This window comes from Marmota marmota, unplaced genomic scaffold (assembly GCF_001458135.2).
Source record: "Marmota marmota marmota unplaced genomic scaffold, marMar, whole genome shotgun sequence".
In the NCBI taxonomy this organism is placed as follows: Eukaryota; Metazoa; Chordata; class Mammalia; order Rodentia; family Sciuridae; genus Marmota; species Marmota marmota.
Genome location: NW_026000019.1, coordinates 13,382,517 through 13,405,177, shown reverse-complemented (window position 1 = coordinate 13,405,177; position 22,661 = coordinate 13,382,517). Strand labels below are relative to the sequence as shown.

General features: G+C 43.1%; 1 protein-coding gene and 1 non-coding gene across 20 annotated transcripts in view; one reads left to right on the top strand and one right to left on the bottom strand.

Moving 5' to 3' along the window:
- Positions 1 to 6,987, top strand: part of Cep350 (centrosomal protein 350) — a 159,848-nt gene extending 152,861 nt beyond the window's left edge. For all 19 annotated transcript variants that reach the window (XM_048809912.1, XM_048809914.1, XM_015491743.2 and 16 more), the window contains one exon: positions 3,104 to 6,987. In XM_048809912.1, the coding sequence (XP_048665869.1) occupies positions 3,104 to 3,268 (165 nt within the window). In that variant the 3' untranslated portion in view covers positions 3,269 to 6,987. The remainder of the gene's footprint in view (positions 1 to 3,103) is intronic.
- Positions 6,988 to 19,802: 12,815 nt separating this feature from the next.
- Positions 19,803 to 19,904, bottom strand: LOC125618764. The gene has a single exon (XR_007350152.1). It is a non-coding gene; the product is annotated as a U6 spliceosomal RNA (small nuclear RNA).
- Between the last annotated feature and the right edge of the window lie 2,757 nt (positions 19,905 to 22,661).

The window sequence follows — 22,661 nt, the reverse complement described above, 5'->3', positions numbered from 1 at the left end:
AGGTGGATACATACCTTTGTTTTATTTATTTATTTTTATGTGGTGCTGAGGATCAAACCCAGTGCCTCACATGTGATAAGTAAGGGCTCTACCACTGAGCTGTAACACCAGCTCTTATCAAACTAAATATTAATTGTCCTTTTAAAATTCTTGTAATGTGATTATTATACTAAACATTTCATAATAGTTGCTTCTTTCACATTAACAAAATATATATTTTGGCTCTTGCTTGGGCTAACTGTACATGTGTTTAGACATTATTTGATTATAATAACCTCTGCTAACAAAAACGAAAGTCAGATCTTTCTCTCAGCTCTAGTTCTCATTAATCCCTTCACAAACAAAGGCATTGGTTGATTTACATCTTATGTTCACTAAGAATTTTAGCTATTTTAGTAGTGAATTATCAAAGTATATATGATATATAGTGATTAACAAGTAATTAGATCAACTTTTGTATATCCTTCGTGTAAAATGGACTTGGAAAATCTCCCTACTAGAGATATAATTGCACTTAACATGACAAAACCTGTTGTAAAGTCACCTAGCTAACGATTGAATCCTCTTTATAACCTGTGATCTGCTAAGATACTTGGCAGCTCCTGAATTTCTGCTTATCACTGATAAGCTCTTTCTCATGATAAGCCTAAATTGGTTTCACACAATTACAGTTTGCTTCTATACCCTTTTGAACCACCTCTCCTGTTTCACCTGAGTCTTTTCTCCCTATTAAAATATTGATATTCTCTCCCATGTCTAATGTGATTTTGAGTCTTTTCAGCATTATCATATCTTTATTAGTGTTCCTTTTCAAACACAGTGCTCACAACTGGGCCCAGTGGCACATTCTTGTAATCCCAGCTACTCAGGAGGCTGAGGCAAGAGGATCACAAGTTCAAAGCCAGCAATTTAGGAAGACCCTTTGCAACTTAGTGAGATCCTGTCTCAAAATAAAAAGGGCTGGGGATGTGGCTCAGTGGTTAAGCATGCCCTGGGTTCAATTCCCAATACCAACAAACAACAAACAAACCGTGAACTGGTTAAAACCAAAGACATTCTTTCTGAATTCAATAAAAATGTCCATATATTGGAGATATATAGCACTTTCTGTTTGCACTGTCCTTCACTGGGAAATTGCAAATAAATAAATAATTCTTAAGGAGCTCACAACCTAGTGGGGGAATAGATGCACAGAAAACATTTCAGCATGGTAATTGGTATAATGGAATAGAAGTAGGTTAGAATAGAAGTACAGTGGAAAGTTTCTGTGCCCTTCAGGCAGAGATTCCTTCCAGGTTACAGCTGTCCTTTTAGTCAAAAAGTGAAAAACCACCTAACACCTATTTTCTCTTTCCCCATCTTGTTCACAAGGGCTGGCATAAGACCCTGGCATTTGCCTGCTGAAATCAGCCCATATTCTTTTTACCACATTTCTCTAGTCCACCAGCCTGTTACCCTGCAGAAGAAAAGAAAGGAAGGAAGTTATTATTAGCCTGACTTTAAATGTAATTTTAATAGTTTACATGTTTTATATTTACACACACATATTCAGGAGTATATGTGTAATAGATCTCGAACACCAGAAATAAAAAATAAAGGCAGATTTGCAAACTTTGAAATTCCTCTATTGTTATCATTGAAATTACAAGTTTGGCTTTGAGCTTTCTGATAGCCAGAGCAAAAGAGAAACATCATATAGTTCTGAGAAAGAAACTTCCTTTTCTTTTTTTTTAAGAAAAAGTTTTTCTTAGAATTCTGTTTCCTAAATTTTGTTTTTGATGAAATTTTCAAAGACAGATTTAATGACAAAGACTAAGGTAACTTTACTTGAAGAAGGAAAGAAATGCAAACAAATTCACTGAGGACATGTGTGCAGACCCACCTCGGCTTTCTCAGAACAGTTCTCTCTCAGCTGCAGTTTTTGAGATATGTCAGGTTGTTTCTTCTAGTTCCCTTCAGTCTCTGGGTAGGTCAATAAATTGAACACTTACATATCCACACAACCTATGGTGAAATAAATCTAGGAAATGTGAGTTAAACAAGTGTCTTTACAGGAGGACTTCTCTTTAAAAGGCTGCATACGTTGTAAATCTCCCAGAGGGAGTTCTCTACTTAAATTTGACCATAGAACCCCCTTTTTGATGGCACCATCTATTCTGTGGAGCATAAATTGGGGAACAGAGGACTGAATATTTACATATTCTTCCAACACCATCTTCAAAGAGAAGGAATATGACAGTCACCTTGAAATATATTTGTCAACCCCAGCTAAGAGTAGGCATTGGACAATGCATTCTCTCCTCTCTCTCTCTCTCTCACCCACCTCAGGATGATGTTGTCTGTTTCTCCCAAGTCTTCTCATTTTCATATAATGAAACCAGAGTACTAGCCCCACACTGCCTTTTTTGAGATGAAACTATGATCAGGACAAACCAAGATCTTGTTGTCACTTGGCAGCTTGGTTAGACTTCTGGTTAGAACCCCTGTCACAGCAGTTAACTTTGCTGAATTTGTGACTAGATCAAGGTTTGCCATTACTTTGTACCTGGCCTCCATCTCACTTACAATGTCGTTATTTATAGAAGTCTAACATGTTTCTTTTTGTAAAGTCATTTTTTAAAAAATGTGTTAAAACAAGCACTATAACAGTGATTTTTTTAAAAATAAGCTCAAGCAGGGTTACATTTTTAAAATACACTAATGGAAATTAAATGTTATTAATTTAGAATCATGCAGTATTGGTTTTGGATATGCATATTATAATTATAAATTTGTTTTTATATCTAACATTTGTCTTCTCTTCCTTTAAATTCCTATGCATATTCCTTTGTGTTAGTATAGACAACTTCCTTATAACCTATAATATCTATAAAATACAGGAATATTGTCAAATTGAAATGTAGTTTTGAAGCCATTTTTATTTTATTCTTCAGTTGAGTTTTTCAAGCTCTTTGCAGTTTTAAAAGGAATATTGACAACATCATATGAATTACCATTTTTCTCTTATTTCCCATGGATGGGACTACAAAGTCAGCTAACAAAATTAATTTCCTAGCTTTTGTGTGACCAGGATTTTCCACTTTCTTTGTCTTCTAAACTCTAGGTACAGGAGCTCCATGAAGAGGAGGCACAGTGGGTGAACTATGATGAGGACGAGTTGTGTGTGAAGATGCAGCTGGCCGATGGGATATTTGAGACCTTGATCAAAGATACTATTGATGTTCTGAATCAGATCAGTGAAAAACAGGGGAGAATGCTACTTGTGTGACATCTTGCAAATAAATTGAACACTGAGTGCTAACATGAGTCCTGGGCCTTTCTGCCTCCTGATAGACACCCCATCTCCATCATAGCAAGAGTGCTTCCGGACCTTGCACCTGTTCTTATGGACTGCTGTTTTAGAACTCATGAGACAATGCAGTATATCTGGTATTACAGCCTTTGCCTTTAGAGACTGTCCACTGGATTACTTGGTTATTTTTGATGGGCAGGGTCACACTCCTGATGTTGAGACACAGTATAACCCTATACTTCTTGTTAATACCCTTCCTAGATCTCAGAAGAGGGCTGAGAACACCAGAAGCACCTGTGAGCTTAGACAAGGGTGTCACTTCTTGAGTCTGAAGTCAGGCAAGCAAGATACATAGATCAATTCGTCATATTATTTTTGAAATGTAATCCTGTTCTATACCATGAAAGTCATAATGGACATTATAGTATTAAACAGTATTAAACTCTTAACCACTTCTAAAATAGGCATGTTTAGGGTCTGCCTATTTCACATTCTGGAGTTTATTCCATTGCTTTTTGAAGACCATTTTCTTCCATTGTCGCAATTGAGCAGCACCAAGCGGACTGTGAAGTTAACAGAAATAAATGGTAGCCTTGCTTTCTGAGCACCACCTAAAGAACTGTAAACCTTTGTGTTACACTTATTTTTCCTGTCTGGGCATGAAAACAGAAATGCCCCACTGAAGACTGGCTCAAAGGACTTCTGCAGGGCTGGTTCCTCTGCCCCTTTTCTTACCCCTGCACTTTTCTTACTCGTCCTGAACCTCTACCAGCTGCTCCCAGAATCAGATACTCAGGACCATCTCAGGCATCCAGGCATGGCAAAAGTGGAAATAATTCATTTTGGCCTTCAAACTTTCAACTCCCATCTCTCCCCAAGAAGTCAGAGACGCTGTTACTTGAATGATTTAGGAAATGAGTGTGTGCACCAAAGACAAAAAGATATTGTCTGTAGTTTGTGTGCTTGTTTTGCTCTATGGAACTTTTTTTAATTTATTTTAAGATAAATTATTAAGTTGAAAACGTGCGTCCCTATTCAGAAGTGAAAGATTCTTCTTGTAATAGTTAAACCTCCGTCTTGAAGCTTCTATGGTTCATAGTCTTTGCACAGGAAACCTATGGTTTTAACAAACCCAAACACACATGGAAGAGGTCAGTTAAATTCAGTGAAAAGAAGATGAGCTTTCCTAAGATCACCTGCAGTAGCCGGAATGGGATAAATGATTTAAAGACACTGTAAAATTTAATTCTGCCTCTCTTGCAGCATTGCTTTTCACAACTATTACCTGTATCTGAAACAAATCTAGACTCCAGCTGCTACATTCGAGCATAGAAGATGCTCTCCTGGGACCTCAGTACCTGCCTTCCTGCCTGGTTCCTCTGAATCAGTCCCCCTCCCTCTTCACATAATCTAGAAGAATGTGGATAATCTTAGGCGTGAATGTAAATGCCTTAACCTTGAAGGTCCTGATTAGAAGCATGATATAAGACATCCACTGGATTCATAGTTACAAATATCCTGGAATGTTATAGCTTCAAAATGTGTTAGAAAAACCCCAAAGATGGTATGATATTTTAAGTGTGCACGTTTTTTCATTTCTGCATCTTTCCTCCACACTCGCCTTTGTGTCTTAAGTGTCTCACTATGCACACGTCCGTTCATCTTCAGTTTCACCCTGTCATTACAAGAAACTTCCTGAAGTAATCATTGGAATATTTGCATTTTGCACAATGACTGGTGTGATAGCTCTTGACAAATAAGGAAAGCACTAAAATATTGTGATTGGGCCTGGGGAAATGCTCAGATTGATGTATTAACAGCATTTCTTCTGTGCCTTTGATGTTGAGCTGTAGTCTTGTAGCCATAATGAGCAAATTGACTAAGAGAAACAAAGGTTTCTCGGGGTTATTAACCAGTAGTGTGGAAATATTATTTTCATGTGGCCAAGGAAAAGCAAAGACATTTCTTTCCACTTTGGTTACTTGTGGCAAAAACATCATATCAGCATCCTTTGGCTGTTTGTAGGATCACATTGTCCTTATAATACTGAAACTTTACAGCTGCTGTAAATTTTTTATAAATGAATTTCAAAGTACTATAATAGGAATCTAGTTGTTTTTCTACATCTTCATTATTTGGACCTAAAGTCAGTTTTTAATAAGAAAATTTATCTTTACTCCTTATGACATTATGACTCCAGGAAAGGAAAAGAGTGCTGCTGTAAGTCCGTGGCGGCAGGGATCTGGACTCGGAGCCCCGGAGGAAAGGCTGCCAAGAATACAGCAGTGGCGTCCTGCTCTCCACCAGCTGTCTCTGCCACCCAGAGTCCAGGGCTCCATAGAGGGGCAGGAGAGTCTTACTCGTTGTTAGAAATGATCATCCATAGTTTGGGAGCAGAAACAAAGGAATTTATAATTAACAGATTTCTGATTATTTTAACTACTTGGATCTAATTGAAGTAGGTTTATCGTTAGGAATGGTAAACATGGATACCCAGCCACTCATTCCGCACTGGGATCTTTTTAATCAAACTCTGCCTCTTAACCAAGAACCTAAAGAGTCCCTCTTTCTAATCTTTGCTCCTTATCCCCACACCCCATCCTCTTTTCAGTCTTCATAATTCCTCTAAGAAAAAGATCTTTGCATCAGCAGTAATATCTTTTAGAATAGCACTATCAGAATTTAGTAGTAAACCAACATGTAGGCTTCAGATCTACTTCTGAGTCCAAAACAATTTGTGCTCTCCAGAGCAGTTGACTCTGGGTTAAATAAGTACAGGGTATAGATTCCCTCTTCAGGTCTAAACAGGAATTTTTACTCTAGGGAAAGTGGGAAGAGCTCAAAAGTAGTTAATAAGGAAGGTAATTTGTTTTTCTTTTTCCTAAAAGAAAAGAAAATTCCTTCTGTGACTACAGGTCTCTGAGAAATTATCTTTCAAAAGAGGTTTCGTTGCTCATCAGAGTGTTGTGGCCTATTGATTAAAAAAAAAAAAAAAACAATTTTGTTCACTTTCTTGTCTTGAAAAAAAGTGGCCTTAGCTTTTTGCAATACTTGAATAAAGTGTGTACTCGCAAAAGAATTTCTGTAGCACAGCGTTAGAGACTCATAACTTTTCTGCAAGAAATTCAAACTTACATCATCCTTTTACTACCTTAAAAATACTAGTGAATAAAACATTAATTCAAAGAGCAAGCGATAGAAACTACAATGATGTTTAATGCAAATTGTAGGAATTTACATGTTTACAAACCATCTTAAACTGGTTGTGCAGCAATTCAATAAAATATCTTTGTATTATAAAAATGTGAAGAAAAAATGTAAACTGATGTAAAGGAGGTACTGTCATTTTAATTAACCTATGTTTAATAGCTTTTCCTTCTGAACTTTGCAAAGCCTTCTTGGTAAATACATTGCAAAGCATTTTCTGGGAGGCTTGGCCTCCTTGTGTGTACTGTACTGTGCAGACATGAAAAATAAACCCGTTTACTGTGTACGTGTAAATCGCCTGTCATCAGGCATTTCCAGCCAATAGTCACATCCAGTGCAGCTCTGCACAGAAGACTTGGGGTGTGGTTTGTAAGTATGACCTGTAAAATAACTGGGACGAATTCCCATGTAAACCTGTGTAAATAGATTTGTTAACTAAAATGTACTTTAAGAAAAGAAGATCTGTAAATAAACTGATTTATAAGTTAGTTTCATGTCAGGTGTCCATTTTTCCACTCAGAAGCCAAATTCAGAAAAGGAGTTCTCAGACTATTCAGTTCTTGCTGATTTCTCATTGGGTTGCAGGGCACTCAGGCTCGGGCAATAAGATTGGGTAAGCTATTCATGCTTTGTACATGGCACCATCACAAATCTCAAGGGACTTTGAAAAATGATCACTTATTCCACAGATTGCCATTTTGCACCACTTTGGTATTCTTGGCCTTGTGTTTGCTGAGTGCTAGGTAGATTGCAAAGGGGACAGGCATAGATGGTCCTTGATTTCATGGAGCTTGGAGTCTATTGAAAGAAAATCATTGAAAAATAACTCAAAAGAGGCTGGAGGTATAGCTCAGTGGTGTTTGCCTCCCATGTGTGAGGCCCTGGGTTCTATCCCAAGCCTTGCAAAATATAAACATAATTTGAAAAATAGTGCATGACGACTGTAACAAGTGCTGCAAAGGAAGCAAACACAGAGTTGGAGAATATCTTCTGAAAGGGCAGGAGACAGTTCCCTGGTAACTTACAACTTTGTGTTTGTTTTTTTGAGATGGAGTTTCTCTGTTGTCCTGCTGGCCTTGAATCGAGTTCATTCGATCCTGCCTCAGCCTCTCAAGTAGCTGAGGCGTGCCCCACTGTACCCAGTTTATTACTTTGTTTTGAACATTAATGAGCTTTTTCTAATTCATGGCAAATGCCATTTCTCACAGAGACTTGAATTTTATTCACCCTTCCAAAATAACGTGTGGAAAAGTCCTGCACAATTAAGTGGGCCACAAAGAAGAGCAGCCAACTGATGACTAGGTGGTGGAGGGTATAATTTATTTCTGGAAATAAGATCTTGGAGGAGAATGGAGGCAGATGTGTAGAAGAATGAAAGACTTCCAAAAACAGAAATATGCAAAACAATGTATCATCTCTGATCCAATAGATTACAAGAAGCAACCACACTTTAGCCTAAATTCTAGATGCCTGCTGATGGTTATGCTGCTACACCTATAACGCTTACCCGACTGTGCACAGTAAGGAAATTCTCAGAAAACCACTAACCCCAAATGGTAGCAGATTCTAATCTCCAACTCAGAACAGATGTTTCTACTATGTGCCAGATTTTGTGGCTGGTGTTAAGGCCACAATAGTAATGATCAAATTTTGAAAAAAGACGAGATACCTGTAATCTTTAATCAAAGTATATGAAAGTGATAAATAGGAGGCTGGCAATTGACATAACAGACAGGAATGGTGATGTCATCAGAGAACAGGTGTCTCCTTGACATAACAGATGAGAATGGTGATGTCATGGGAGAACAGGGTCCCCAGAGCAGAGTCCATGGAACTCCTGGAAGAGGATTTCAACTTAGGACCATCAGGTTCTTGGCTTACCTGAAGGAAAGGAACCTCAGCATAGGACATTCAGAGGCATAGAAACAGGTTTATTTAGAAGATTAGATACACGTGCAAGGGAAAATGTGAGCCATCTCAAGAGTGAGAGATGTGTTTTGGGGGTTTCCAGTTTTGTTTGTTTTTGTTGTTGTTGTTGTGTTGTTTTGTTTTGTTTGGTACCAGGGATTGAACCCAGCTTTTTTTTTTTAAAGGAGTTGGTGAGGCATGGGTATAGGGAGGTATATAGGAATATCAGTCTGTTGATCTCAAGATGACTGTGGCTGGTCAGTCTCAGGATCCTCATGCAGATGTGGTCCTTATTATCTGATCAGTCCCCTAAAGTATGGGTTTCTCAAAATATCTCTCTTAGCCAGGCGTGCTGGTGCACACCTGTGATTCCAGTGACTCACAGAGGCCTGATCAGGAGGATTGCAAATTCAAGGCAGTCTAGGAAAGTTGCAAGACCCTGTCTCAAAGGGTTCAGTCCACAGTATCTATCTATCTAGAGAGACAGCTAGAGAGAGTTTGTATCTCTCCTTTCTTGTTGGGGGCTTGATTAACAGTGCTCAGGATGGATTTACAGGTTTCCCAGAATTTGAGAGTGACTGGCCTTAGGAAGTGAAGAGCCTGGAAAAGTTTACAGAACTTGTGAATTAATATTTATTTTTTAGTTTTAGGTGGACACAATATTTTTATTCAGTGCTGAGGATCAAACCCAGTGCCTCATGCATGCTAGGCAAGCGCTCTACCACTGAGCCACAACACCAGCCCCTGCCTATTTTTTAAATTTCTTCCCTCCTACCTCAGCGAGACTGACATTAGTGAGAACTACATAGTGAAATGCTGAGGAGAAACAAGCCAGTGCCCTACGGAAGCCTGGGAGAGCTCAGAAATTGGAGGCACTGGCCACACAGAAAAAGTCCAAAGCATGGAGGTTGGTTCACCATGCCTTGGGTGGCCTGGTGTGCAGCCAAGTGAACAGGCAGGTGAGCACTTCCCAGGGAAGAGCCCAGTGTATGACTCAAGGTCACCCGGAACAGACATTCATGCCAGGCTTAAGTGGCATGGTGAGTACTACAGCCAGAGGGGAGAAAGCACATTAGATCCCACCCTTCTCATTCCCTCAGTCTCCCATGGCCAACAGCTCCACTCCATGTGCAGCACAACCACGGGGCTGGCAGCGCCCCACTGGTGCCACCATGGAAGGACGCTCCTCCTCAGGAAGACAGAAGAGCAGGGCCAGGCTGAGGCCACTGATGTGTGAGAGTCTGAAACAGGGAAACTAGTCCTCAGGAGACATGCCCAGCACAGGTGGTAGGACTCTGGGTAAGGAGAGTTCCCAGACCCCAGGCCTGTCCTGACGTGCAGGGCAGGAAGCTGTACGTGATTGTCTTTCCCATGTGTATGTGCACACACACTAGGATGGCTCATAGAGCACATCAAATCCAGGAGGACAATCTTTTACCCCGAGTATGGAGGCACAGCCTGGTCTGAAGGGGCCTGAAAAATTTGTGTGACTGTAGTTTGCTGATAGGGCCTACCTGTCGTTTTAAGATAGCATTTTACCAGTGTCACATTTCACCAGATGCAGGAGGATGATCAGAAGATAGCCTCCCACATACCTGGATTAAGCCAACCAAAGAGGTCAAAAAGTGAGTCTGGGGACCTGGCAAATGTACAGCTGATAGCCTCCCCCCGGTGAGGTCTTCTCCAGCTCCACATCCACTCTCCCTGCACTGCCGACACACGCACAGCAACAGCTGTTCTGCCAGCAGAGGAGTGAGGGCCATTCTGCTGTCCATCACCACCTTGTCCAGTGAGTTAGTCTTTCTGGTCTGGAGGAAATTCCAAGTCAACGACTCCTGGCCAGGCCACGAGAATGGGAGTGTGGGATGCAAGGGACTTCATCCTGGGATGACAAAGCCAGCATTGTTCGAGTTGACCTCCTGTCACCGCAGCTGTGCTAGTTCTTATCAGGGTGTTGTCATGCCAGGCACGGTGTGTCATGCCAGGCTCTGCAGAGTGAGGAAAAGGTAACATTCCTACCAGCCTCCCTCACCACAGACCTCCCCAGACAAAGATGTTCTTGTCCGATATTTCCTTAGGAGTCCACTGCACCATTGTCAGTCCCCATCATCCATCCCGAATAGGAAGGCCACACCTCGAATGAGCTTGACATATCCATAGTGTTATCCACAGTGTGTTAAGGAGTCAGGGGTCCTGAGCATGACCAGTGGAACACTGTGCGCCAATGTTCTGTCAGTCTTTCCCCACTCTTTTTGGGTCCTCCAGGAGGGAGACACCTCAAGATGGCATTGGAAGGACCCACTGGTGACACAGCTGCAGCCCTAACCCTAACTCCCTGGGGAAGTGCATTAGACTGGGAGAGAAAAAAATAAAAAGACAGTCTGGGTGTACTGAGGGTGGGATTCTGGGTGCAGCCTGTCCTTCATCCTCTCCAAGTTCAAAGCGTGTTCACAGTCTGGCATTTCTCTCCTGCTGGAGTGTGATGGCTGGTATCTAAAGTCTGTATGGCTTAGTTAGGGAGTACCTCGGTAGGTTGGGGTTTCTTGATGGTCTTTGTATAGTTGTCGGTTTCACTGTTTTATCACCCTGTTTATAGGCGTGGGGGTGCAACTTGAAAGTTTCATCTTACGGGACAGGAGCTCATCTGTCATGGTATTGCTTGGGCTGTGAATGTGGTGTCTTCTCAGATTGGAATCCCTCTGGATATCTGAACATGAGACAAAGGAGTCTTTTTATTTATTTATTTATTTTTAGCTACAATGGTCATCTCTGCCCCAATGACCCACTGGAATGGCAGTCTCATACTGCAATACAAGGCCCCTGCGAAGAGGCACCACCGCACACGGTGACCAGGACCAGCAGTCTGACAGGGCCAGATTGTCCGTACAGTATGGCCTGCCCACGTTGGCAGGAGTCTCCCAACTGTGCTGTATCGAGGGCTTTAGTGTTTTCTAGGGGGAATCCTTGTGATTTGGACCATTTCTGTATCTGAGGGGGACTTACATGCTCTGTTTTGTGGTGGGCCCAACAGGTAATCACAGCAATTTGCTGAGCACAAGTTAGGTTAGCTCTTCAATTTGTCTTTTCTTTTTAAATAACTCCCTATTACAGGTGTAATGTGAGTAATGAATAGGTTTGGTTTGGTTGGTTTTTTTTTTTTTTTAGTCCACAAGCTATTGTCACAGGCCCTGTCCCCATTCAGGGGAGCCTTTAGTGGTTCAGTTTTTAATTTGCCAGGTACTAGACCGTATAGCTAGCCCAGTTCTAACAGCTCACACCTATAGTTACATAGCAGACTGTGGCTGTTAGAGTGGCCTGTGTCACTGATGGTTACACATGGAGTTTAGCCCATCGGGCAATGTTCTCAGTCTTGGTTAAATGATGGCCATTTGGGGTGGATGGCTACAGCAGCCCAGTAGTTCTTACCAGCTTTGAGATTCAAGGACCCCTCTAGGGACCAAGCTGTACCATCAGCTGGGAAGTCTTTGAACCAGGGGCACTACTTGATTACCAGAGAGGTATGAACCTCTCTTGGTGGAGGCTGTTTAGCCTCCCCCAGTAAAGCAGTTCCTGTGGTATGGAGTTGGCCAAGCCCAGGGCCCCAGGGGGCCCTAGACTGAGTGTGCCATGTCTATTTAATAATGGAGCTTTGTTGAGCCCTTCCTGGTTTACTAGTGAGGACTCACTTAGCCTAGGTCGTGGTCACCTTTAGTGCGTTAGTGATCAGGTCCTGTTTATAGCTGGGCCCAGTAGCAGGTTAGGAGTTGCCATTTGAAGGTGGTCTATCTGATGGCTGCCCCAGGTAATTTTTGTCTACAACTCAAGTTGCCAATGCAACCTGGTCATCTGTTCCAATCTGTAAGAGCTAGAGTCACCTAGGCTTGTAGTTTTCTAGAGTCAGTGAGCTCCATTGACCCCAGACTTACAGTCAAAAGCTGAGGGACTCATTAATTTTTTTGTATGTTGCATAACCTGGAACGTCTGCTGTTTGTGTTGGAGCCCCATTTAAAAGTGTCCACCTCAAGGGTAAGCTTGACAAAAGGGGCCCAAAGAATACCAGATGTGGAACTTTACAGCCAGACAGAGCTGCCAGTTGTTGAATCCCTTTCCTGTCGGTGGGAGCCCTCTTGTTAAACAAGATTTTGTGTAATCTTGTTAGGAACATTGTTTTGGTTACTGGCTCATGTGGTTCCCAGGAACTGTAGTTACTGATAGGTCCCTGTACCTTATCAGGCTTGATGGTCCCAAACCCATCCTGCATGTGTCACTGTGTCCATGACCAGATGAAGGTCCTGGTCAGTTTATACCTTAGGAAGGCAAGCATGAGGAAGTCCTCAAGGGAGTGGACAAACAGTGCTTCTGAGGGAAACTGGCTTGGGTGGATTTTCCCTTAGCCACTGGGAGCCGATGCAGGGGAACCAAGGTGTTTGGTGAAGGTATACTGCATGGACAGACTGTCCCTGAGCAGTAGCCTACGAAAGAATTGAGAAGAAGGCATTGGCCAAGGCTGGGGTTGTGGCTCCTACCATGTGTGGGGCACTGGGTTCGATCCTTGGTACCACATAAAAATAAAGATATTATGTCCACCTATAACTAAAATAATAATAATAATAAGCATTTTTTTAAAAAAAAAAAGGAAGAAGAAGGCATTGGCCAGACTTATACGAGCATAGTTTGGGAGATGTCACCACCTCTGTGATGCAATGATGTCAGGTACCACAGGAGCCAAGGGTGGCACCTGGGCGTCTGAATTATGGTAGTTCACTGTTAGCCCTCAGGCTCCTGAGGCCTTGTTCATGGGCCAGACAGACTGTAAACTGTGACAAGGCCATGTGTAATGTTCCTGCCAACAGCAAGTCCTGAATTAATAAAATAATGTCTTTTTCTCCCCCTGGTATGTGATACTGCTTTTGTTGAATAACCTGTCAGGGCTTGGGGACTCAGGAAGCCGCAGGAGTGAATGGACCCCAGTGGTAGGACTCAAGTTCTTTGTGGTGAGGGGTGTGACGATGGTGATGTTCTCTGTTAAAAACAACCAAAATGGGGCTGGGGCTGTAGCTCAGTGGCAGAGCACTTGCCTAGCACATGTGAGGCCCTGGGTTCTATCCTCAGCACCACAGAAAAATAAATAAAATAAAGGCTTTCTAATCCATCCACAATTACAAAAAATAAAATAAATTACAAAAATCAAAAAACAGCCAAAATGCCCATATCTGTAACATAATGGTGGGAAATGTGATCCCTGGCACCCAAAACGGCCAGAAGATGAAAAAGAAGGACTGAGTTCTAGTCTCAAGTGCTAGGTGGAGGGGCCCACTTAGGCTTGCCCACAACCCTCTCTCCCAGGAAGAGACTGGGGGACCCTCTTCTGGAAAAACTAAATGACCTCAGAGAAAAGACCTATAATTACTAACATTTGAAGAGTCCTCCAAAGAAAAGGTTAGCTGCTACCTGATGCTTGTTCAGTGAAACTCACAGTCGAAACCTGAGCTACTCATCAAATTTTTTGTGCCTCATTCATATGTGAACAAATAGCCAGTCACTTTGAGACACTGAGGGAAGGCACCACTACAGAGACCAAACCAAAAAGAAAAAAGCAGGAATTCTGATGAAACAGCAATCCATAGCACAGAAGAAACACCACAAGAAATACAAACTATAATTAAAATCCTCAGATAAAAACAAAAGGAAAATGCCCATATAGCTGAAACAATATTGCATGTAATAAAGGAGGAACAGAATGTTCTAAGACAGTAGTGAGTCAGAGGCCCCAACCATGCTCTTGAAAATTAAAAGTATGGGAGCCATAATTTAAAATTCAGTAGAAAGCTGGAAGACAAAGTCGAGAAGAGTCTTCTCCAAAATAAAACAAAAAGATAAAAAATTAGAGAAACAGATAAAATTAGGGAAACAATCCAGGAAATCTAGCATTCAATTAATCGGATATCTAACAAGTACAGAGATGAAGAATTGTTCAAGAAAATATTCTATATTCAGGCATGGTGATGCACACCTGTGATCCTAGAGACTGGGGAGGCTGAGGCAGGAGGATCCCACATTCCAGGCCAGCCCTGGCAACTTAACGAGACCCTGTCTTCAAATAAAAAATTAAAAAGGGCTGGGTGTGGTGTGTGGCTCAATGGTAGAGCACCCCTGGGTTCAATCCCTAACAATGGGGAAAAAAAGAAAAAAAATCAACAACTTAAAGATGCATGTTTCCAGGTAGAGGCCGTGGCCCCAGCACAGTAAGTGAAAACGCCCCAAGGTGCACCATTGTGGAGTGTCAGGATTCCTTGGATAAAGAAATATTCCAAAAGTGTCTTAAGAGTAAAAGAGAATATCAAAATGTAAAGGATCAGGAATAAAGATGTCACCAATGTCCCAAACAGCAACACTGGTAGCCTTAACACAACAGAGCAATACTCCAGAAAGAGTACGTTGGGCCAGACTATGAACCAAATGTGAAGATAGAATGTGGATTTTCTCAGAAACGCAAAGCACTTACTTCCCACTAAACCATGAAGAAGGAAGTCAAACGGGGCCCCGCCCAGGAAAGGCCTGGGGAACTCCAGGACACCAGCCATCTTGCAGGCCCAGGGAGAGCAGGCGGGCTGCAGGAGGCGCTCCAGAGGCAGCAAGGAGGCGGACCACCTGCCCCTGTGCCCTTAACCACATGAGGAAAAGGAGAGGAAAGACCTAGGGACGGGTTAAAAGAAGAGTCAGCAGTGAAAATAATGAAGAAAAGCAAAGCATCGCACACCATGGAACAGTCATGGTACACTTCTTGGCTCAGCATCGAGTGACATTTAAAGTTACAATGATCTAAACACTGGCTATGGTGTTGTCACTCTATTGAGAAGAAGGGGAAGACAAGGGAAGTATCAGCTGGGTCTCATCCACCATATTAGGAGAGGTGACAGTTCATTTTATGTGCCAACTTGGGTGAATCATCAGTGTAGATGTCTCAGTGAAGAAATTTCTTAGATGAGATTCTCATTTAAATGAGTGGACTTGGGATAAAGCAGATTATTCTCCATAACGCGGTGGCCTCATCCAATCAGCTGAAGACCTAAAGAGAAAAATCACTGTGATTCCACAAGGAAGGAGGAAGTCTGCCTCCGGGCTTTCTCAGACTCACTCATGCTGCCCGTCACTCTGCTCTGCAAGTGTTAGACTTGCGAGCCCCACAATTGTGTGAGCCAATTCCTTAAAATCAACCATTCAGTCAATCCGTGTGTGTGTGTGTGTGTGTGTGTATACTGATCAGACTTATGTCATAACAAAATACAAAATACAGGTTACCTATGAAAAAGAAGAAGAGATTATTTAGCTTGCAGTCTTGGAAGTTGTAAGTCCAAACAACACAGCCCTCTCTGGCTGTGTGGTGTAGGCCAACCCTGATGTGGATAGCAATGCAGGAGCCTAATGCAGCGAGCAAGTGATGATATTTATATCTCAAACCAGAAGCAAAAGCTCAGGATTGGGCCAAACTCAGGCTTCAAAACAACCCCCTCTCAAGAACTACCAAGGAATCCCATGAGAATTACCGTCTATGAGCATGCTCCCAATGACCTAACGACCTTCCACACCATCTTCCAATACCACCAACCTGGGGACTAAGTTCCCTATAGATGAGCTTTTCTGGGAACACAAACCATTGCAGTATGAATATGTAAATTAGGCATATCTATATAGATGGATACATGCATGTATGTATATAACAGATATACACACAGGTGTTTACATATAAACATACACATGGACATATGTATACACACATACACACCCTATTGGTCTGTTTCTCTTGAGTAATACAGGAAGTCGGTAGTAATGTCAAGAGATGGCATATGTCTTTAATACAGAGGTAGACACCAGAGCAAAGGTGCTGACATGTGATGTCAACATTGGAGGCCTCTGGCAAATGGGATAGTGGCCCACTGTAACCCAGCTGAAATCAACTGTGTGCATGTTAATTTTTTTTTCTGCTCGCTATGAACAAGTGTCACCTTGATAGTAATTAATATTCCCTCTCCCAAAAATCAAAGCATCACTGCAAAGGACGTATTCCTCACATCTTCATTTTCTTCCCTGCTCAGTGCTGTGCAGGGGACTTTGAGGTAGAGTGACACTCCCTCCCTCTTATAACCTCAAAACTGTTCCAATACTATTGTCTGTTGATTTTGGAAGCAAATTTTTGTTGACGCTTTTCAGTCTAAATATTTTTCATTTCAAGTAAGAAACTAATTAAAAAGCTTTGCTGTCATTCATAATTTAAGTGGTGTATTTAACAAAATTCAAAAAAATTTCAGTGATTTTTTTGTATTAAAAAAGGTTAAAGATGTGCACTTGGCAGTAGATGGATAATGTGGGGGAAAGAATTGTCATGTTGTGTCACTAACTGGTGGTCTCAGTGTGTCAACCTGGTCTGTGTCATCCGGGCCAGGTTTCTTTCTCTTGGCTTTCCAACTCTATTTCCTATTAGAATGTTTTTGTTATCACAACATGGGCCTCTTTTGCAAGCAGATGTCAGGTTTCTTTGTGCCTCTGTTTTGAGCAAGAATACCATTTAAAAATACATTTTATAGAGGCTGGGGCTGTAGCTCAGTGGCAGAGCACTTGTCTAGCATGTGTGAGGCACTGGGTTTGATCCTTAGCACCACATAAAAATAAACAAATAAAATAAAGGCAGTCAGTCCATCTACAACTTTAAGTACATTTTATGCAACTTGTTTACCCAGTGTTGGAAAGCACATTAGGAAACTTAGAACACCTTTCCAGACACATTCCAGGATTCTTAGTTTCCAAAACACAAAGAAGATTAAGTAGTGACCCACTTTAAATGCAGCCAAAATATTGTCTTAAATAATAATCATCTATATAACTAACTTGTCTGCCAGTGCTATTGTTAACTATTCTGAGAACATTAATTCAATTACGTGAGCCAAAGGGAATTAAAACTTCAAATTCCCACTGAAAGTTTCGAGGTTGCTCTTCTTAGAGAAGGGAACAGAAAAGGAGTGTACTCAAAATATCCCTTGTGAGCTGGGTGTGGTGGCACAGGCCTGTAGTCCCAGTGACTGGGCCCCGAGGCCAAGGTAGGAGGATCACAAGTTCAAAGCCAGCCTGGGCAACTTAGCAAGACCCTGTCTTAAAATAAAAAAATAAAAACAGCTGGGAATGTAGTTCAGTGGCAAAGCACCCCTGGATTCAATACCCAGTACCATTAAAAAAAGAAAAGTATTCTTCATGAGCTCCAAGATTGTAAAATCCTGGCTTCTAGCTTTAGAGATCATTACCTTGGTAACTCTAGTTCTTGAAAGCAGAATTGCCCAAAATACCCATGACATGAGAGTTTTTCTTAGAAAGTGTTTGGCGTTGGAGATGCAGCTCAGTGGTAGAGCACTTACATCATGCACTGGGTTTGATCCTTAGCACCACATAAAAATAAACAAACCCCTAGGCTTCGAAACAACCCCCTCTCAAGAACTACCAAGGAATCCCATGAGATTTTGCCCAGTCCTGAAATTAAAAAGGTGTTTGTGTTATTTTTATTATTTGAGGATACCCAGGATAGAAGATAGGAGAATCTGCTAGTTTCTGATGAAGAATTTGAACCACTGGAAAATTTTGCTCTTCAAAGACAGCCCCCAGTGATCTTGAAAATAAAGTCACTCAGCAATTTCAAAGCCAGCCTCAGCAACTTAGCAAGGCCCTAAGCAATTTAGTGAGACTCTGTCTTAAAATAAAAAATAAAAAAGGGCTGGGGATGTGGCTCAGTGTTTAAGAGCCCAAGGTTTAATCCCTGGTACCAAATTAAAAAAAAAAAAATCGGAGGATCCCAAAGTGTGAAATAACCACTATGAAAAGTAAATTTTACTGAGAAGATCTATAGCAGCTAATATGCATTTGACTGCGAGTAATAAAATACTTAAATAAAACCATCAGATAGGAGTTTATGCTTCTCAAATAAAAGGAATGCAGAGGCAGACACGTTAGCCAGGTGGTCAGTGAGCTGGCAATGTCAGGGCTTTGGGTCAACTCCCCCTTGACTCTTTATCAAGATGGCCAGGTTTCCATAGCAACCGCAAACACTCTGCCCTCACCTGACAAGGGCACAGAGAGACAGGGGCAGGGGACTTCTGTTTTCCTTGGTCTCTTCTTTTAACCAGAGGAAAATTATTCCCAGAAATTACAATGTGTTGAAATGTTCATATAAGTAAAAATGAAATATACGTTCACAAAAGAAAAAAAAAGTAAACAAAAATTTTGTAAGTTATAAAATGTGTTTTTGAAAGTCCCTGGCCAGGCTGGGGTGTAGCTCAGGGGTAGGGTGCTCGTTTAGCATTTGCCAAGCTCAGGATTCAAGTTCAGCATCAAAAAAGCATTAAAAATAAACAAATAAAAAGTCCCTGGCAAACTTGCCCTCATGTGTCCTTGACCAGAATCCAGTGTCACAATCCCATCCTCAAATGGTAAAGGAGAAAATCAAAGTGTCCAGAATTTCCAGCTTTTGAAGGTAGGTTCCGTAGCAAGGAGGCAAAGTGGAGAAATGGCTCTGATTTCACAACAGCAGTGTTAGCCGATGTGTAAACATGTCCAAAACAGCTGACTTTCTTGGCAAAATTGCGAGTTTGTGAATACATAGAGGTGTACCTGAGGAGGGACTGCTGGCCTGTTGCATCATCCCAGGACTCCCTTCCGTGAGCTCCCTGGTGACCCAGCCCTCCTCCGCCCCAGGCACAACCATGTGTCAAACAGCTGTCAAATGAGCAGTTTCTCCAGCCTTGACAGCACCACAGAAGAAGCCATTATTCCTGGACTCGTGGGTTAGCCAGAGTTGTTCACACTGTCCAGGAAGAGCAGCTCCTGCCCTCCATGACTTATGACCCATATGTGTTAATAAATGAAGGACACCATTAGGCAACACCCTCCAGGGCCAGGTTCACACATTCATTCCACTAGTACCAACGGTTTCCTGGTATTCTTGGGTGCCCTCTGGATCCCAACAGAAAATAAGATGTCCAGGTCCCTGTGCTGAGAGTCAGGAGACAGTGTGCAAGCAAGCCAGGACCGAGCGGGTGGAGGGTGACCCGAGAAGACTCTGGAACAGGTGCCGGGAAGCCGGGAGGGGAGCAGGAGCTCCTCAGAAGGAGGGTGGGGAAGGCCTTTCTGGAACACAGCGCTCAACCTGAATGATCTGAGATGGTCTGAGGGAAGAACGTTCCAGGTAGAGGGAGCGGCATGATGAAAGAGGACCAGGGAGCAAGGGAGCGGGAGGAGCAGGGACTGCCCTGTACAGTTGGGCCCCAGAGGCCCCGTGACAGCTTGGGATTTATTGAGGTACCTGCCACCTTGGAGTGGGAGAGTGACGTGACCAAGCTGGGTGCAGAATGATTTTTTTTTTTTTAACTTCACGAATTTGCATGTCATCCCTGCGCAGGGGCCGTGCTCATTTTCTCCGAATCGTTCCCGTTTTAGTGTATGTGCTGCCGAGCAAGGGGCGAGTGTGAAGCAGACAGAGTCGGGAAGCCGTTGCTGGAGAGGCGGTGACATGGCTGGGTGAGCTGTAAAAGCAGGGGTGTGGACGGTCACCGGTGTCTTCAGAGTCGGGGTCACTGACCTGCTGTTGGGATTGGGCGGTGAGGGAAAGGACTTTGGCCTGGGTTCAGTGGCCTGTGTGCCGCCGACAGAGACGGGAAAGCCGGGTTGGACTGCCTCACGACGTTTGTAGATCCAGGAAATTGGCAGCAAGAAGACAACTGCAGCCTGTGGTGCTAAAGAACCTTCCAAAAGGGGGCCTGGGAGGGTGACCGTGCCAAGGGGAAAAGGAGCAACCCTGAGGCAGGCTCCAGCGGGGAAGACTGCGGAGAAGGGAAGAGACCACATTATGGGCATTTAGACCTCACTGAAGAAATGTTCCTCTTGTCAGTTCTTTGGCAATGACGTGGCCATCATGCTGGCCTGAGTGAGTGGCAGGAGGCAGGTGCCTCTGGTGAAGGTCCACTGGCCCCTGTGGAGAAGCCTCCCTGGGAGGCATGAACTAATTGAGGCACTTTATCAGAGGCTGCTCCTGTCCTGATAGGTTTAGGAACTGTAAGGTATCTATCTACCACTGAGCTACCACCCCAGCCTGGAGCTGAGTCTTGAGGGACATTTCACCCAGGCATGGTGGGTCTCAAAAGTCTCTCTTCCCTCTTGTGCCTGGATTACCCCATTCTCATTCAGCCTCTCCCTCCTGGACACTGCTGACCTCACCACTCCAGGTTTGCTTCTCAGACTCCCCAACAGAAGCACTAGCAAGAGAGGCTACTCGACCAGCCCTGGGTTGCTGCATGCTAAGCGCTTTGCACACACAGGTTAATCCTCAGGTGGTAGACTCCACCTTTCAGGGGAGGGAACTGAGGTTTAAAAAGCTCAGGAGCAGCAGAGAGCTCTTGAGTGACACACCTGGACTCACCTGGGTCTGTTGCCTCTCAAAGCCAGGTTATTCTTCAGAAGCCTTTTGTCCTGTGTTTATTATTGTCCCCTCTCATAGAATCCTGTCCTCGGGACTCAGTACATGTTCTGGCCTGTACAGCTGGGCCTCAGTATTTTGAGGATAACCTCAGTTCTCAGATCGCCACATCCTAAATAAGACCCCAAGAACCCTCTACAGCAAAATTAAAGTCTTTAAATATCTCCCGTTGGTTCTGATTAGACCCAAACCCCTTACCACACACCTACACTGTGGCCAGCATCAGGAGCACTTGGGCAGGTATTAAAAATGAACATGTGGGCTGGGGATGTGGCTCAAGCTAGCGCGCTCGCCTGGCCTGCGCGTGGCTCTGGGTTCGATCCTCAGCACCACATACAAATAAAGATGTTGTGTCCACCGAAAACTAAAAAATAAATATTAAAAAATCCTCTCTCTCTCTCTCTCTCTCTCTCTCTCTCTCTCTTTAAAATACATTAAAAAAAAAAAAAAAAGAACATGTGGAGCCACTATTTTCCCCAGCCTCTGGCCCGATCCCTTTGGGATGATTAGTAGTGATGATAAGCAACATGACTATTTACTCTTGCTAGTCACAGTTCTAAGTGTTTTACATGTTCACTTAACTCACAAATTACTACCATATGAAACAGATACTATTAGTAGACCTATTTAAGAGATGAGATGATTGAAGCCCAGTACGGGTAATTAACTTGCCCAATATCATCAGCAAGTAAGTGGTGGAGCTGGATTTGAATCCAAACGATCAGATGGAGAGCTGAAGGTTGTGTCTATCCACAGAGGTCCCCTGGCATTAGTTCTCAGGTCCTGAATTTGGGGGCTTGCTTTCTGCTGAACACAGGCTACCAAAGCCTGACTTCTAGGTGTTGCAGCAGAGAACAGAGAAAACCAAGTCTGGACCAGGACCTTCAAAGACTGTCAGCCCAGTTCAGACTGTGCAAGTGCAGGTGCAGTGCTGGTTTGGTCCCACCCCTGGAATTCCCTCCCCACCTCTGCCCAGGTGGAGCAAGGGAGGAACGTCAGCTTCAACATCCGGTCATTTAGAAATCCCCGGTGATTTCCTCCTCAGCCCCACCCACTGTAACCTCTTGCCAGAGATGGATTTCATAATCAGTTGAAAGGAATCTTTATTTCTCAATATGAAAAATCAAACTCTTGTCAAGGAACAGTCTATATATAGCCACTAAAAAGTACCTAACCTAAAACAATTTGCATGTCTGTGAATTTATGTGTCTGATGGGTGGTGTGATTATTATTAGCAAAGGGGGAAGTGGCAGATGGCACCAGTTGCAGGTGGAAGAATTTTAAAGAGGAGCAGAGAATTTTGAAGGTGGCAGCTTGGCCTGCCACGTTCCAGGTCTGCTTCATGAATCTGGCTAGGGGTATTGCAGGCAGAAGTTGCCAGTTATCCCTTCCAATTCAACTCTGCCCAGGACCCAGCACTTACCATTAGGAGTTATTTGCTCTTGTTTTGGTACCTATTCATGCCGGGTTTTATGCGTAGGGAGAGAGACCCAGGTTTGCTGGAAATGATGGAGATGACTAATAATGGAGCCCCCAGGGAGGAGCAGTCAGAAGTCTGACTAGGAGTGGACAACCACTGGGCAGAGCCTCATCTGGGAAGGGACATGTGACCAGAACACAGAGCTCCCCAGGTATACCATGGCAAATGAACCCCGAGCCAGGCTGCCTAGGCCCACACCCTAGCTCAGACCCACCCCAACATGTGTGGGGTCTAGGGTAGGACAGATGGAGGCCACAGCC